The following is a 17,562-nucleotide window of genomic DNA, read 5'->3' on the forward strand; positions in this document are numbered from 1 at the left end:
AATAATTTTGTTTACATTTAGGCTTTTCAGATCAGAATATATAATTAAATTAGTAACTTAACATTCTAATTTAATAAAATACACATTTCAAACAATATATTATTATAACCCACTTTATATTTGTAAATATTCTTAAACGTCACTTCAGAGTATAAATATCTGTCAAATTTCGAGAGTATTTTTGGTTGCCTAGGCACATGGCTCACTTATATATATTTACAATATTAAAATACAACCTTTTACAATTATTATATGCTAATTTCTTAAAATGCCCTCACATAAATAATTTTTATAACATTCTCTAGTATATAACTTATTTTAAACAACCAAATATCTAATATTATGTAGTATATAACTTATAAATTATTTTCTATAAACCCTAATCGTATCAATATATATATATATATATATATATATATATACTGGCTGTTTTGACTTTCGCACTGATAAAAAAGTCGTTAAGCTGCATTGATATATAGATTCTAAACAATGTAAAATATTTAATATAATAAAAATGCCATCTGCATTTTTCATTATATGCGTAAAATTGTAAACTTAATATTTGACTTACTCACCAAAAAAAATTTATATCAGTTTACCCTTTTGACCTTTGGTATATCAAGAAAACAATTCCAGTAGACTCGGCAGTGCAGTTTATTGCAGAGATCAGTTATGAATCCTTCAGTGTTTTTATATTTATTTTTAAGTGTTTTGTTACTTGAAGTGCAATCACATACCATTTATAAAAATGGCCAGCATAGTAATACCAACATTCGTTCAAGACGTGGTCTAATATTGGATAAATTGATAAATACTACCAACGCAATAGTGGAAAAAGCAAGACATGATGTCGAAGTTGCAGTTAACACAGTAACAACAGTTGGAAATAAAGTGAAAACTGGTGTAGTAAATTTTAGATGTAGGTGGCATAAAGTTAATGATAAGATTTTCCATCACAAACATCTTATTGATCCATGTCCTGTTGGTGATAAATCGGATGAATTAATTATTGTAGCTACAAATACATCGGAAGATATTGACCATATCACAATTAATAAAAAACCAGAAAGCCAGGATATAAATAATACAAAAAACAACAGTATAGATGAAAATGAAAGTGAAATTTTGTCCAACAATAAAATTAATTCTTTTAATGATAATGGTGACAAGGAAAGTAAAATAATTTTTGGTTATGACGAACCATCGAATATCAATATCAATAAAGCGAATGAACCAGTTGAAGTTAAAAGAGAAGATCAAAATGCTAAAGCTGTTAATCAATTGTTTTTCCCTAAAAAAAAGATCCTAGTAAGTATTACTTAGTAAGAGTATAGCGTTTTTTACCGCCCACCCTAATTGTTTTATTTACCATGTACTCAATTTATCTAGAAACCTTTTAGTACTCTGGTATATAATTCTTACAGCATTTGCCATTAAATAATTCGACACCATAGTAATTCGCTAGCTTTAGCTAAAGTCTTTATCTGAGAAAAATCTTTCTGAGAAAATAAATTGCCGCGATAGTTTTTTACGTTTTACGCTTAAACCCGCTATAGTTATGGTTAGTTCTCTGTAGTGAAGGTTGTCTCCCAATTCCTACCTTGGATTGGGTTTATTATGGCTTAATCTTTTCGCTTAAGTTCGTTGTAGTCGATTCAATTTTTAGCTAAGTTGAAATATTATAAGCCAAATATAATGTTATGTCACTTTTTATTTTTTATACCTACCAAATAAAATGATTAATTGCTTATTTTATGTACCGTGTTACGAATATCATTAATTACATTTACACGACCGACGCTCAGAGCGTAGAAGGATATAAAAGTATTTCCTCATTTCATTTTCCATGACCACTGTGATAAATAATATTCATTGTGATAAATTAGTCACATTGAATAAATAAACAGAGACTCAAGATAGGGAAGTTTTTGATTTGCCATGATATTCTTTTTTACCAGAACTCCTTTTTCTATTTCTATAAAATTAAAGAAAAAAGTTTACAAACTTTGTATACTACCAGTGTGTACTTGTGGATTAAAGGGATTAAAGACCATGACCCTTATCATGAAGTCTAATAAAAAACTAAAAACAAAGAGCACCGTGTGAATAAACTGAGAACAATGAACCGTGTTGTATACGCATATATATATATATATATATATATATATATATATATATATATATATATATATATATATATATATATATATATATATATATATATATATATATATATATATATATATATATATATATATATATATATATATATATATATATATATATATATATATATATATATATATTCACATGCATTAACCTTTTTGTATGTTTATATATATACAGGGTGGTCCTTAAGTAATTGTACAAAAAGAAACAGAAGATTCTACACTTTAAAATACTGCGATTTAAGCCAAATTGCTTTAATAAAATGTTGATATTAAGAAAGATAAACGGTGTGTATCTTTTATGTTTATAAACATTTATATATAAAAATTTACAACTGTGTACTTTTAAATATGAGAAATTATAATCGGATGCACACTTTGATGTAACTGATAGAACGCGCCACATATGCTATATATGTGGTATAAATTTGCACTTAACTTTTTTGCTTTTATTTTAACATAAAAAAGGTATACTTGTTAATAACTTTAAAACTCAACAGTTTTCGAGATAATCGCGTTTTACAAATCAGCTGCACATTTCTGATTTAAGGCAATTACTCCAGGCAACGAAGAAAAAATAGACAAAAATATATCAGTAGGATAATTAATAGGATTTAACAAAATAACATAATAATAGAATTTTTCATCAAACATTTTACGTTTTATGTTAAATTAAAGTCATAATCAAAACATTTTGTTTACAAACCAAATTAAAAAATAGTTAAACTAAATAACATAACTTTTTCATAAAGTAAGTGTTCGATATGTCATTCACAATTTTCTTTAATTCATTTGTCAATATATTCCATAAAAGATCGTCTCATATTAAATCGCATCATTGGTCCTAAAGAAACTGCTCGGTATTTATTTCTTCCCATAGTTGGTTGCGAATGTTACATGGTGGCTATAATGTATAATGGAGGAATATATTCTTTTGGATACATATGTAAAGCTTGTAGTATATTATCTACTTCTAGAACTACATCTTATTTATCGCAGAGGCCAAATAATGTAATAAACTGTGATGTATCTCGTTCATTGGTTACTTCTATACACACGGAATAACCTATCGATGACATTATATATGATTAAGTTTCAGCATACGAGTAACTATAATTACATCTCGAATAAATGGACTATTATGATTTACTAACGAACTAATATTATGCTAAACTAAATTGTCTTTGTGTTTACTATATTTATAACAATATCGGTTATTATGCCAACTATGATGTTTTCGTAAAAATGCTGAATCTTTAAGGTTAGATTTGTAGCAAAAGTTTTATGAAACAAGACACATAATATATTATGTGTTATTCAATACCTGTGCTCTAGTTTCTATTTGTCCTAATAAAACTGGGTAAACAATTTACGTAATGAATAATAAGTATTCTTTGCGGATTTTTTATGAATTAAATAATTATATCAATATCTCACCACATTGCCAAGGAATATGACTACCACGACCGATCCAATGTTCAGAAAAGTTGTATTTAAGTATGTTCTAACTGCCTTCTCTCTAGAATGTGGTGGTGTACCATCTTGCATAAACCACATATTTTGAGTTTTCAGCATTTTACAATAGAGAAAAAGTAATACAACGCCATTATAACAACTTAAGAAGCGATAGAAAAGGGAAATTGTAAGCATGATGATGGCCAATGTCTGAATACGGATACGGCACCTAAAGAAAAAGATGAAGAATCTTTACTCCAATAAGACATTTTGTGATGCTACATTATCATTGTTATGTTGTTTTAATAAGAATAAACTATGATTTATGCTTATCTACAGGTATTCAGTGCTTTACCGCACAAATATCAAACTTAGAATTATTATGCAGCTGACTTATAAAATGCGATTATCTCGAAAACGGTTAAATTTTTAGGTTACTAACAAGTATACCTTTTCTTTGTAAAAATAATGTATATTTTATATTTTTTAACACAAATAGAGCTAGCTCAAAGAACAAAAAAGTTAAGCGGAAATTTATGTCACACATGTAGCATATGTGGCGCCTTCTATAAGTTACATTAAAGTATGTATAAAATTATAATTTATCCTACTTAAAAGCATCCAACTGTTAATTTGAGTCCAAAAATATTTACATACATAAAAGTTATAGCGGAAAATAAAATTTTAAGTTTCCACTTTAACACCCTGTATCTTTCTTAATATCAATATTTTATTAAAGCAAGTTGGCTTAAATCGTAATATTTTAAAGTGCAGAATCTACGGTTTCTGTTTGTACAATTACTTAAGGACCACCCTGTATATAAATATATATATATATATATAAATATATATATATATATATATATATATATATATATATAAATATATATATATATATATATATATATATATGTATATATACATGTATATATATATATATATATATATATATATATATATATAAACATAGAAAAGGTTAATAATAAGGGCGTGTGAATAATAACAGTAAAATGTAATACAAGAAAACAAAAAACAAAATATTGTGCAAGGTAAAAGGCAACCATACATACGTATTTCTGACTATTTGGTCGTCATCAGTTCGGTGCAGCCAAGTTAGATAAGAAGCATGTTAACTTGGGAAAGGATACCTACATGAGCAATGTGACCATTTTGTGGCATTAGAGTTAAAATTATTATTAATAATAAAAAATGAGACAAATCATAAAATTATTAAATAATTAAATTAGTTGTCGTAATGCTATTGTAGTGATCCTTTTCTAAGTTAACATGCTCCTTTTCTAACTTGTCTGTACCGTACTGATGACAAATGAAGTGAAATAATCAGAAATACACATTTACGGTTGCCTTCCATCGATGTAAGTATTTTGTTGTTTATTTTCTTGTTTTGCAAGAACCCAATTCACCTAGTCCGAAAATGTTTCCTAAGGAGTAAGAGCTCTGTACAGATGGTGGCGGATAATTAGTTTTTTTAAACACCTTCAGAATGCTTCTGTTTAGAAACACTAAAAATGATGCAATTATTTATTCTCCAGAGTTGAATGGATTACATTCTTTGCGAATTTCTATTACCGGTCATGGGCGTCCGTTTTGGGTAGGTCATCGTTTATTTTACCTTTTTGTATTTCATTTTTAGTCATTTGTAATACTAAATTAATCAATTTTCTAGTACTAAAAGGTACTTTTACTTTAGGTCTGTAGGATACACAGTTTTTTTTAGAAAAATTGATTTAAAAAATTTTCCTTTTTAAATTAATAGGTACCTACCTTAATTAAGAATTAAAATTATCTTTTGTTTTAATAAATGCAGCACACAATTCGTAAAAAAAGTTTGGGAAAATAACCAAACAAGCAAATTGAAATAAAATTTTATTTGAAAACAAAATATATTTTACGATGGAACGAAATTAACACAAAAAACAAGTATCTAAGGCAGATAGTTACAAAAGATGCTCGATTTTTTCGAGAGACCATTAGTCTCTTTGCATAAATTTGCCCTTTTGCTCAGAGAATGACGAAATCTTTCATAAAGATAATTCTAAATTCGTTGCAAATATTTTTTATCCTTATATAGTATTATAAACGATTTTATATCAGAATGAAATAAACAAATGCTTTTATATATCCCCAAACACAATAACTGCCAGGATTCAAATTTAAAGACCTAGCTGGATAAGCAACTGGACCGCCTCTTCCAATCCAGTGGTCTTCGTAGGTATTATCAAGAAAGTCTCGTACATTCCTTCTAAAGTGGGCCAGACATCCATCATGTAGAAACCATAAGTTTTGCCAAATATTTAAAGGCACATGATCTTACAAATCAGGTTAAACATTTTGCAGAAAATGTAAGTATTTGGTATTATTTAAACGAGCAGGCAATTCTACAGGTCTAAGTAGATAATCGTCAACTACTTCTATCCAGGTGTTTATGCTAAACCTATGTTGATACTTTTCTTAAACAACTTAGGAATTGTCACTAACATACAAATAATAAAAATTTTAATTTTTTGGGACTGTAGCTTAGTTGCAAAACAAAATGTATCTGAAACAATCATGTTTTTAATTTTTCTGATTTTGTAACCATCTAGTGAATTCTTCACGAGTGGAAAAATCTTCTTGTAGCAGTACTTGTACCTTTGTAAAATAAAAAGAATATACATTTTCGTTGTGTAAGTTATCTAGAATATTTTAAAATTGCGAGATACATGGCAGATAATCTTTGAAAGATAATTTCTGGATTCTCTCCAACTTCCATTAAAATAAAACCTTTATGTGCTGCTGTTACAACATTTTGTCGCCATTTTTCTTTTATTTTTGAACTGAACCTGTTTCTCTTAGTCTATGGCTCCACGAGCGACATATTGTCGCTAGCAGTAGCATTAAAATTACGACGGAAGTAACAGTAAAGTAGTAAAATCATGGCTCCACGAGCGACAGTTTTCAGCGCGCATATCGCCACGTTTTGGTCTTGTAGTGGCTCCATGAGCGTTAATATGACGCTGCTACGATCAGTGGTATCTGTCCGTTTATATAGTGTCCGTGTATATAGCAGATAAAATAAATAAATAAAAAAGTTAAATAAACTTAGGCCGATAGTGCAATTAAATAGTATGGATAATGTATCATTTCAACAAAAAGTTGCTTTAATATTGGCATTGCGCCGTCGACGTAGGGTTAAAAAACAACAGAAATGGTGAATTCAAGTGCCTAGGCAGACAGAGGAAATTTTTGTCTTTTACACAACAAATTAAAAGAATATTCTGACAAGTTTTTTGAATATTACAGGATGTCAGTGTCTTCTTTTAATTTTTATTAAACAGGATTGAAACAGGATTCATCAATGCGTGATAGCCTAAGCCCAGAAGAAAAATTAGCAATTACCTTAAAGTAAGATTTCAAATTACATATTTTATAATTCTATACATGTATCTACCTAAAATAAAAAAAAACAAAATATTTACCTATTTAACTATTATTAGAATAAAAAGGGACCTCCACCACTTGTTACCTCTGCGTATTCTGTAATCCGCTACTGAATTATCAAGTAGATCGACGGCTCCCATATGTCAATTATATTCATTTATCATATTGGGTTGATGTAATAAATCTTCCTTTTCCAATATCTAACTTGCTTTTTTATGTTACAATAATTAAAAAAATTCTGATGCGACATAAAATCTGCTTTGTTGCATTCCTTTACTCATGAATCACGCCAAGCTATCGAAACATTAGTACGGAAGGGTAATACAATTTTACTATAAACAATTATTAAAATTTTATTTATATGATATGATTAGACAACCACTTATATAGAAATGAATCACCAGTTCGAAGAAGGAAATCCAAAAAATAGATTTTCTGTTCTTTAAAAAACTGTTTATTCTCTCTATTCAACTTTTTCTTGTTTAACAATGGCATCTATTATACAGTACAGTTTGATACGGTTAATTGGGATTGAAAAAAAACATCCATTAATTTTTGTTATCTAAAATACCGATAAAGAAAATATTGGATTTATTTCTTTCTTAGAACTTATACTTAATTTTTTGTTATGATTTGAGACAAAAAATTGTATGAAAAAACTTTAAAGTAATTTATAAAAACAAAGAAACAACTTAACAAACACAGAGAGATAAAAAAACAAGAACAAAAATATCCGATTAAATGGCACTTACCGCTACAAGCGACAAATTACTGCTAGTGGAGCCAAAAACGCGCTGCAAATTACTGCTAAAAAATAGGTCCGGACCTATTCGAACGCGACACAACCTTGATGACGAGTCTCGGTCTCGAAACAAAGCGACAATCTACAGCGCGTGGAGCCACTTAGTATCACTGCTATTGTTTTCATTTATCAAGCTACATTTTACTGCTACTGCTAGCGACAATCTGTCGCTCGTGGAGCCATAGCCTTAACCGTTGATGAAGAGCTGTAAATGTTGAATGAGTGCGATGCTTAAGATTGGGAAATTTTTCAGTGTATCTACGTTGTGTTGCTCGGGCGTTACACCTCATTCGCAAAAAAATTGTTATGTGTGAATGCCATAAAGTTAAAAACTAACAGATAAACTTTGGGAACTAACAACAATTTTACAATGAAAAATGTAGGTTATACTTCTGTTGACAGTTCAAAGCCAACTTAGAGCCAAAAATATTAATTAAACTTTCATGACGAAAAATTTTCAAATCAATTTCTCTAGAAAACAGTATATCCTACCGACTTAAAAGTAGAGTATCTTTTAGTGCCAGAATACCTAAAAATTTAATAATCTAGTATCACTAATGCTTAAAAGCAAAAGACAAAATAGTTATGCGTTAAGATAACCGTTGACTTACCCAAAACGGACACCTATGACTGGTACAAGAAATTCGAAATTAATGGTAAATAAATAAGTTATAAACAGAAATAACTAAAAATGTTGGAACAAATTTTCTTTTGGGCCTTTTAACTTTTTTTATGGTAATTACACAAGAAAATAACACATAACAATAAAAACAATATTATAGAGGATCTTTTAAAGAATACTTCTCACTACAAATTGGTTTAATTTCATTATTTTCTGAGGATTTCACAGTACTCCGAAATTGACTGGGCTCTTGAGTACTCGCTATCTTGCTATTTTCGCGCTGTATCTGGTAAACTAGCAGCCCTATAGAAAATTTTATTTGAGCAAATATTATTTGTAGCATATTAAATTGTTTGCAACTTTATTCCTATTACTAGAGTAAAATGGAAAAAAAAAATGTTAACAAAAATGACTTTCGGGCCTTTTAACATTTTTTTAATCATTTTACTATAAATTTACATCGAAACAATATTATAAGGGTTTTTCAAATAAATAATATTCACTACAAATAATTTCATTCATTTTTCTGGGTTTTATAGCGCTCCGAAGTTGAACGGGTTCTTGATTACCTTGACCTTGACCCCTTCCGCCAAAACTTTTTGGTAATGGAAAGAACAAAACAAATTTAATAGACCCTCTTAAACTGCTCTTTAATTTAGGCACTTCTTCTTCTTCTTAGAGTGCCGTCTCCCTACGGAGGTTGGCAATCATAATGGCTATTTTTATTTTTGAACTTGCTTCTCTAAACAAATCAATTGATCTGCATTGATACCAATCACGTAGATTCTTCAACCATGAGTTCTGCCTTCGACCAACAAATCTTCTTCCTTGAATCTTTCCCTGTATTATGAGTCTCAAAATTTCATATTTTGGTCCCCTCATTACGTGGCCTAGGTATTCCAGTTTTCTGGTTTGTATAGTGGTGATTAGTTCTGTTTCTTTACCAATCCTCTCCAGTACTTCTTTATGCGTAATTCTATCAGTCCAAAATATTTTTAATACTCTGAGGTATAACCAGAGTTCGAAAGCCTCGATTCTTTTAATGTCCAAGTCCCAGCTTTATATAATAATGTTGAAAATATATAACAGCGAATGGTACGTAGTCTGATCTCCAAATTTAGATTTTTGCACGTTAGGAGTGGCTTCGTTCGTATAAATGCTGATCTGGTAATCTCTATTCGCCTGTTTATTTCTGCACTATGATCATTGGTTTCATTGATCAAAGATCCCAAGTACTGATATTTTTCTACTTGTTCTATCACTTTACCATTGATTGTCAATAGGTGATGTATATTTTGTGGTCTTTTTGTAGTAAGCATGTACTTCGTTTTTCAAGCATTTATAGTAATTCCCATATCAGCACTATTCATACTTAAGCTTTTGATAAGATGTTGTAGACCTTCTATACACGTTGCTATGATCACAGTGTCGTCTGCACATCGTAAGTTGTTAATTAATTTTCCGATAACGGTAACTTCCGCTTTGATATTATGGAGCGTGTTTTGGAAAATTTCTTCAGAATATAAGTTAAAAACAAAAAATGTGTTTTATCGCCACAAAAGTGGCGATAAAACACATCCCTGTCTAAATCCTCTACAGATCTTCATTTCTTCTGACTGTTGCCCATCAATTTGAACTATTGCACTTTGGTTTCAATATAATGTTTGCACTATATTTATGATTTTACTTTCAATGCGCTTGTTCATAAGTATTTATATTAGTTTTTCATGTCTTACTTTATCGAAAGCTTTTTCGTAGTAAACAAAGCACAAGTGTAGATCAACGTTTACATCTCAAAATCGCTTAATCAATATGTTGATGGCAAATAGTCCTTCTCGAGTACACATTCCATTTCAAAACCCGAACTCCCTAATATCCTCCTCTAGCCTTTCGTATATTCTCTTATGTATTACTTTCAGCAGTACTTTTCAAGTATGACTCATGAGACTCAGTGTTCGATAATCAGAGTACTCTTGCTGCTTGTTTTTTAGGGATGGTTATAAATGCTGACTTCAGCCACTCTTGTGGTATTATTTCCGTATCGTATACCGTGTTGAATAAATCTGCCAATACTTCCAAGTTATCCTCTTCAACTAGTTTTAACAGTTCTACTGGTATTTCATCTAATCCAGCTGCCTTATTTTCTTTAGAGTTTTTGATAGCATATTTGATTTCATCCATCGTGATCTTCTGTCTCTCTAAAGGATTTAATTCTTGTATTTTCTGCATTTCACCTTTCATCTTGGAAAAGTTCTCTAACATACTCCTCCCATCGTCTTAATTTCTCTGGTAAATCTATTAGTAGTACTCCTTTTTTGTCTTTTATGTGTCCTTGTTGTCTATTTCGACCAATTTTAGTCACTTCTCTTATTTTTTTGTGCATATTTCTCATAACATATTTTGTTTCTAGTTCTTCTATCTCTTTACATTGTTTCATCAAATAGATTTCCTTAGCTGTTTTGATTTTTTCCTTAATTATTCGTTGTATTTCTTTATACTTCTGTAGATCTTTTCATTTATATTTCCTTCTTTCTTCCATCTGTAATAATATTTCTTCTGTCATCCACTGTTTTTTAGCCTCTGACCTATGTTGTATCAAACTTTCTTGAGCTGGTTTCAGTAATATATTTTTTATATTATATCACTTTTTATTTACATCCATAGGCACTTGGCAACCTGAAAATTAATAATTTTCATATGACTTTTCCAGTCTCAAAATCATAATCGGTAAAGTGTTTTTAAACAATTATATTTGTTTATTCCATTTGAGAGAATAAAGGTCATTTTCAAATGGCCGTACAGGTGCTTTGTCATTACTTAGAATGTTTTGTTTGGTGTGATTCTCTTTATAAAGTCTCAATTTATTATGTTTTTTGGATACTATAATAATTTTTATTGTTTACTTACAAATAATTGATGCAGAATGAAATACCATTACCATTATATTGGCAATATCCCTAATTTATGCCGCGCAGTATATTTTCGACTTCTTTATATTCTTGTATTTTCTGTTGTATATTTTTTATATTCTGTTTTAAATGGTGTACTACACACAATTATATTTTTAGGTGGAGAAAGTCAAAGCAAAGGAGAAAGTAAAGCAGATATAGATATTAGGATAAAAGATAATTAAAAATCAATTTTTCCATAGAAAAAATAAATGTAGTTTAAGGATTTTCAATAAATAGTAATAACTAAATATTTTCTTTTAATCAAGTTTACCTGTTAAATGTAAATCGGATTTCTGTATTGCTTAAACTCTATTACTCTATTACTTAAGCTACAAAGTTTTCTGTGCAAATGAGGTGTGAATGAGGATGAAAGAAATGGAAATTTTTAGTATTAATAATGTAAATCCAACAAATTAATATGAAAACATTTATAGCTTAGTCTTTGTCTTCTCATAGAAGATTAGGTTTGTTTATAAAAGCAGATTCAGACACATCAAGTAGTTTAGTAGACTGGTGGAGTTATTTATTTATCATTTAATATTTATTTTACACGATCTGACTGAAATGGTCGAGTAAATGGTCAAGTCGAGTTAATTAAATTTTGTTCTATTTTCTTTGTCAAATGGGTCTTCTCATAGTTTTATTACCAGTATGCATAGCGACTAGGGAAGATGGAAAATTAAAGTAAATACGTATTTCTTACTATTTAGTTATCATCAGTGCAGCCAAGTTAGAATTGAAAAAAATTAACTTTGAAAAGGATTACTACAGGAGTATTATTGGTACTACAGGTACTCTTATAAGCCAATAGGGCGTAATTGAACTTTTGTTCTATTGGCTCATCCTTAAATTCGTTGCGATTATTAAATAATCTAATATGTTCGATAATAAATTGTGGTATAAAATCTTTTGGCAATTCCATTAGATTCTGGGTGTTGTGAGGACATAAAATGGATCTTGATTTTGTGAATAGAAACAAGTTCTTGGACAAGAGAATTTTTAAGTTGGGTACCACTGTCCGAAATTATTTTTTCGGGTGTATTATGATGAGAGAAGTACTTTATTAAGGCGTTTACAACTTCTATTCCTTGGGCAGAGTTTAATTTGTAGAGTCGGCCGTATTTGGAAAATAAATCGATTAACGTTAGAAATTTAGTGTTTTCTAGTGTGATTGTATCGAGATGTAATATTTGCAAAGGGTTAATTGTTGTGAGGATACAATTATAAACTGATTTGATTGTTTTTCTGTCATATTTATTTAGTTAACAGATTTCGCAGTCATTTATATAAGTTTGAATCGAAGCCCGTTGATTGAGTCAATAATATATATTTTTTATACGTAACTCGGTCTCATCTAATCCTCTATGGTTTTGTTTTCCTTCATGATAATTTTCAATTATTTCTTTTATTTCATCGAGAGAAACATCAATAAGTTTTTTCAAACAGTTAATGAAGTTTATTTGGGAATTTTTAATAAAAATTTGGACGACTACGCTAAACTTTTCGAATATAGGATTTTCAAAATATTAATGATATTTTGTTCTTGGAACAACATATTCTTTAACGAATTTTATGACACCCTTTTTGAAATTGTTTTTCGAAAATTGCAGTAGAATCCTTAACTTATTATTAAATAATATAATAATACTGGGTGATGCTGGTTTGAAGTTTACTTCAGAAATTTTTATTTGGGGATGCCGATAGTTGGATTTTCTTGATTGGTGTGTATTGTGTCATCCTCGTCATTTGGGTCTTCATTTATTTCAACTATGAGTGATTTATTTTCTGTATTATATTTTGGGGTATTGGGTAGTTCTTTGTCAAAATTTATTATATAATCAATTTTGTCTTCGGTATTTAATTGTGCTTCATATGTTTTATTTACGTTTAATTCTATCCTGGATACAAAATTACTATTAGTGTTTAACTCACCCTTTTTGTATACGATACTGTAGTCATATTCCTTTAATTTAAGGCGCCATATAACAAACTTTGAGTTAGGGTCCTTTAAAGAAAATAGCCATTGTAATGGATTATGGTCAGATACAATTGTAAACTTACAACCAAAAAGATTAGGGCGAAAGTATTTCACTGACTAATCAATTGTGAGGAGTTCCTTCCCAATTGTTAAGTAATTGGTTTTGTTTTTATTTAAAGTTCGACTAGCAAACGCTGTAAGTAAATCAGATCCGATTTTTTCTTGGCTCAATACAGTTCCTAGTGTAAAGTTGCTTGCATCTGTGATTAAGTTAAATTGTTTGAAAAAAGCAGGGTACTGCAGTATTGGATCATTAACACGAAGATTTTTACACATTTCAAAGCTCTAAGAATAATCTGAATCGTTTACGTTTACGATTGCATCTTTTTTCAGATGAGAAGTTAAAGGTTTAGTTAATTTAAAAAAATCTGTTATAAACTTTCTATAGTATCCCAATAATCCTAAGGAACCTTTTAGTTGTTTGGTATTTTTTGGAATAGGAAAGCTTTAATTTTATCTGAATTGGGTTTTTCTCCATCTGGTGTATCAATGTGTCCCAGATATGCAACCTCTTTTCTTATAAATTCTGATTTATCAATCTGAATTTTAAAATTTGACTCTCTTAATCTCTTAAAACTTCTTTTAGATTTGTAAGGTGTTCTTGAAGATTAGTACTAAACACTATAATGTCGTTCAAGTACACAAGATACTTCTCATTTAGTATTCCTCGAAGAATATTATCGAAAACCCTTTGGAAGATCGCCGGGGCGTTACGCAATCCAAAGAGCATTCTAAGGAATTCGTAGGGATCGTATTTGCTGTTAAAATCTATTTTGGGTATATCTTCTTCGGCCATTTCTATTTGATGAAATCCCGAAGCAAGATCTAAAGTTGTAAAATACTGACAACAACTTAGTTTGTCAAGTAAATCGCAAATATAAGATAGGGGACATGGATCTACTAAAGTAATTTCGTTTAATTTTCTGTAGTCAACTACGTTCCTATATTTAGGTACTTGGGAGTTATCCAATTTTTTTGGGACTAAACAAATCGGGGATGACCATAGTGAGTTTGGGGGACGGATAATATTTTGGTCCAGCATACTTTTAATCTGGTTCTGTATCTCTTTGCTATATATTTTAGGATATATATAGGACTTCGAGTAAATATTATGTTTTACCTTACTAGTAAAGGATAGCATATTGCCTGTTACATGAAATATATCTGAACATTCTTTGATTAAACTTTAATAAAATAAAGGCAGATATCGAGCACAGTTTTATTAATTAAATCTTGCCCAAGTACTTTGGCTCACTAGAGCATCTTCAGAGATATTTCGTCAATTTTGGGCTATCCAACAATCATGGAATGTCATAAACATAAAATTAAACATAAAATTAAACATATGAAGATGCTCTAGTGAGCGAAAGTACTTGTGCAAGATTTAATTAATAAAAATGTGCTCGATATCTGCCTTTATTTTATCAAAGTTCATTTATTCGAGCATTCAACCTTATATCAATTTATGCTTTGATTACTTTTAACATAGTTTCCCGTTCCTCGATATTTAAGTGTTCGGTACACACTTTGGACATAATTTTAACTATTTCTGCATATATATTATTTAAATTAGGGTAACCTAATATAGCAAAAATTCGTACATTTAAATAAATTGAGACGATTTTTTTTATTTCCTTGATATCAAACTAATTATAACCATTTATTTCCGTTACCTTGGTTCATAGGTCTATTTTAGGAAAGATAAAAATATAACTTGATCATTTTTGGGTTTTAGATAGGTATATCTGTTTTTAAATCAACAGACATTGATACCAACCGGTAAAAATATATTTAATCAAAGTTTATCAGTCACATAAAACTAATTTATAAAAACTAGGCAACTGATATATTTATAGGCTTAATATAGACACATATTAAAACGTAATGACCTAGTAAAATAAATTACAAAACGCAAATCGCGAATCGCAAATCTAAAAACATCACATTAAACTAGAAAATGATACATTTTAAATACATTTGAAAGAAATTTCTAGAGGAGGGATCTATATATCCTTCTAAGATAAACATCAAGCAAAACAATGCCCTTTCTGTATGTCTAAAATATAGAGCCATCCTCGATAACAGTTCATTTGTTCATATTTATCGTTAGATACTGTATGTGAGTGATCCCTACTCTTTTTGGCGCCACAAGGCTAAAACACGTGTCCTGGGATACGCAGATATGCATCGTATTTGGTAGAAAATTTAAACAAGGCATTGGAAAATGTTAGAAGCAAGAAATTAAGTTTACGGTAAGCCAGTGAAATGTACAGTGTTAACAAAATGAAAATCTATCGCTGTTTAAACGGGAAAAATCAAGCATGGGGGACAAATGGCACTGTCTGTAAAAGACGAAACTTTTCTTACTGATAAACTAGTCACTGCAATTAAGTGGGACTTCACTATGGCATCTTAAAGTCAGACAAATAGTAAAAACTTACCTAGAAAGACAAGAACAAAAGGTAGGAGTATTTAAGAAATATCTTCTAGGAGAAGACTGAATGCAAGGTTACTTAAACCGAAATGGCCAAAAATTAATAGATGAATGGCCGTAACATCAAATACTGTCGCGCCGCAGTTTCGCCACAAATTGTGAATGAATATTTTAATAATTTAGAGATTTCGTTGTTAAATGTAAAGTTATGGTAAATAATTAACTACGATGAGACCAACTTAGCTAATGACCCTGGGAGAAAGTGCGTGTCGTTAAAAGGGGAGGCAAGCATCCAGAATTTGTTTTCAATTCTTCTAAAGCTTTTAAATCAGTAATGATGACGTGTCCTGGAAATGGTACTCTTTTACCACCATTCATGATATATCGTTCAATCCACTTATGGGACACATGGACAAAATGAGGCCCAAAAGAAACGCAATATGGCAATACCAAATCAGGTTAAATAGATCAAACGCGATCATATGCGGTTTATTTTTTCGCCCAAAATTCAACTCACATAGTACAGACCCTAGATGTTGCCTATTTTAAGCCATTCAAAAGATAATGGCGCGATATATTGATCGAGTGGAAATTAAAAGGCATTAGAGGAATAGTACCAAAATACATATTTACATCTATGCTTAAATAACTGTCAAGTAAAATGGAAACAAACACGGTAGACATAATTAAAGTTGTATTAAAAAGTCCCAGTCCCAATAAAAATCCCATTGACAGGATGAAAGTTTTGGATCAAATTCCAAAAGATACTATATATGCTAAAGCTGATCAACATAATATGGAAATATTTCAGTGATATTTTAAGACAGTTAAGATATAGTAGTGACGAACCTAAGAAGAATCCACAGAAAAAGAGAAATTTAAGAGTGCAACCTGGAAAAAGCGTTGTCAATATTCGCGTTTTCAAACGACCGTGCTGCCAACTACTGTCAAAATTGATAACTAATAAAATGAGGATAAATTTCAAAAATTTGAATAAACGAGTGTTTAAAATTGGTATAAATTTCATCAAATTTTTAAAATAATAAGCGATAAGAAGAAAAGTAATTAGAATATAAGTAATTCCCTATCAAATTTACAATGCCAACTAACGATATCCCTATTTCGTCCGCCATTTTTCAAAACAAGTGCTGCCACCTATAGTCGTTTGAGAACGCGAATAGATTCCGCTTCTGAAAACAACGACTTCAACGTCACTGGAACCCTAATAATTGAAAACAACGGTTGAAGTGAAGATGCCGAGAAGAGTAATTTATTGGAAGATAAGTCAGACGAACTCCCTATTTTCAAAATTTGAGAACTCACAGACGGATTCTACGGTCTTCGACTCTATTCTCTACCAAAAGTTTTTTGAAATATTCTTCCCAGTCTTCGGGTTTTATGCTCTGTATTACTTCTTTATTTTTTTCTTTTTTCAATGTTTTTATCAGTTTCCAGCTTTCTGTGCTTCTGGTTCCTCCTAGATAAGTATTTATTCGTTGGCAGTTTCCTTCCCAAGACTCGTTCTTCTTCTTAGAGATTTTCCTTTGTACTTCTGCTTGTTTTTCTTTATATTTTATTTTGTCTTGTAATGATTTGGAGCTTAAATATTGTTGGTATAGTTGTCTTTTACAGTTTTCTTTTAATTTCTTCC

At 30.0% G+C, this 17,562-nt stretch overlaps 1 protein-coding gene across 1 annotated transcript; it reads left to right on the forward strand.

The window, feature by feature from the left end:
- The first annotated feature begins 616 nt into the window (after positions 1-616).
- LOC140439983 (uncharacterized) lies at positions 617-11,687 on the forward strand. Its single transcript, XM_072530206.1, has 2 exons — positions 617-1,308; positions 11,557-11,687. The coding sequence occupies exons 1-2, from the start codon at positions 673-675 to the stop codon at positions 11,596-11,598; spliced, it is 678 nt and encodes a 225-aa protein (XP_072386307.1). The 5' UTR covers positions 617-672; the 3' UTR covers positions 11,599-11,687.
- The last annotated feature ends 5,875 nt before the right edge of the window (positions 11,688-17,562 follow it).

Source organism: Diabrotica undecimpunctata, chromosome 1, assembly GCF_040954645.1.
Source record: "Diabrotica undecimpunctata isolate CICGRU chromosome 1, icDiaUnde3, whole genome shotgun sequence".
In the NCBI taxonomy this organism is placed as follows: Eukaryota; Metazoa; Arthropoda; class Insecta; order Coleoptera; family Chrysomelidae; genus Diabrotica; species Diabrotica undecimpunctata.

Coding starts and splice junctions, on each gene's coding strand:
- LOC140439983 (XM_072530206.1), top strand. CDS start 673: ATGAATCCTTCAGTGTTTTTATATTTATTTTTAAGTGTTTTGTTACTT. Junction 1,309..11,556: donor TCCCTAAAAAAAAGATCCTA/GTAAGTATTACT, acceptor TTATATTTTTAG/GTGGAGAAAGTCAAAGCAAA.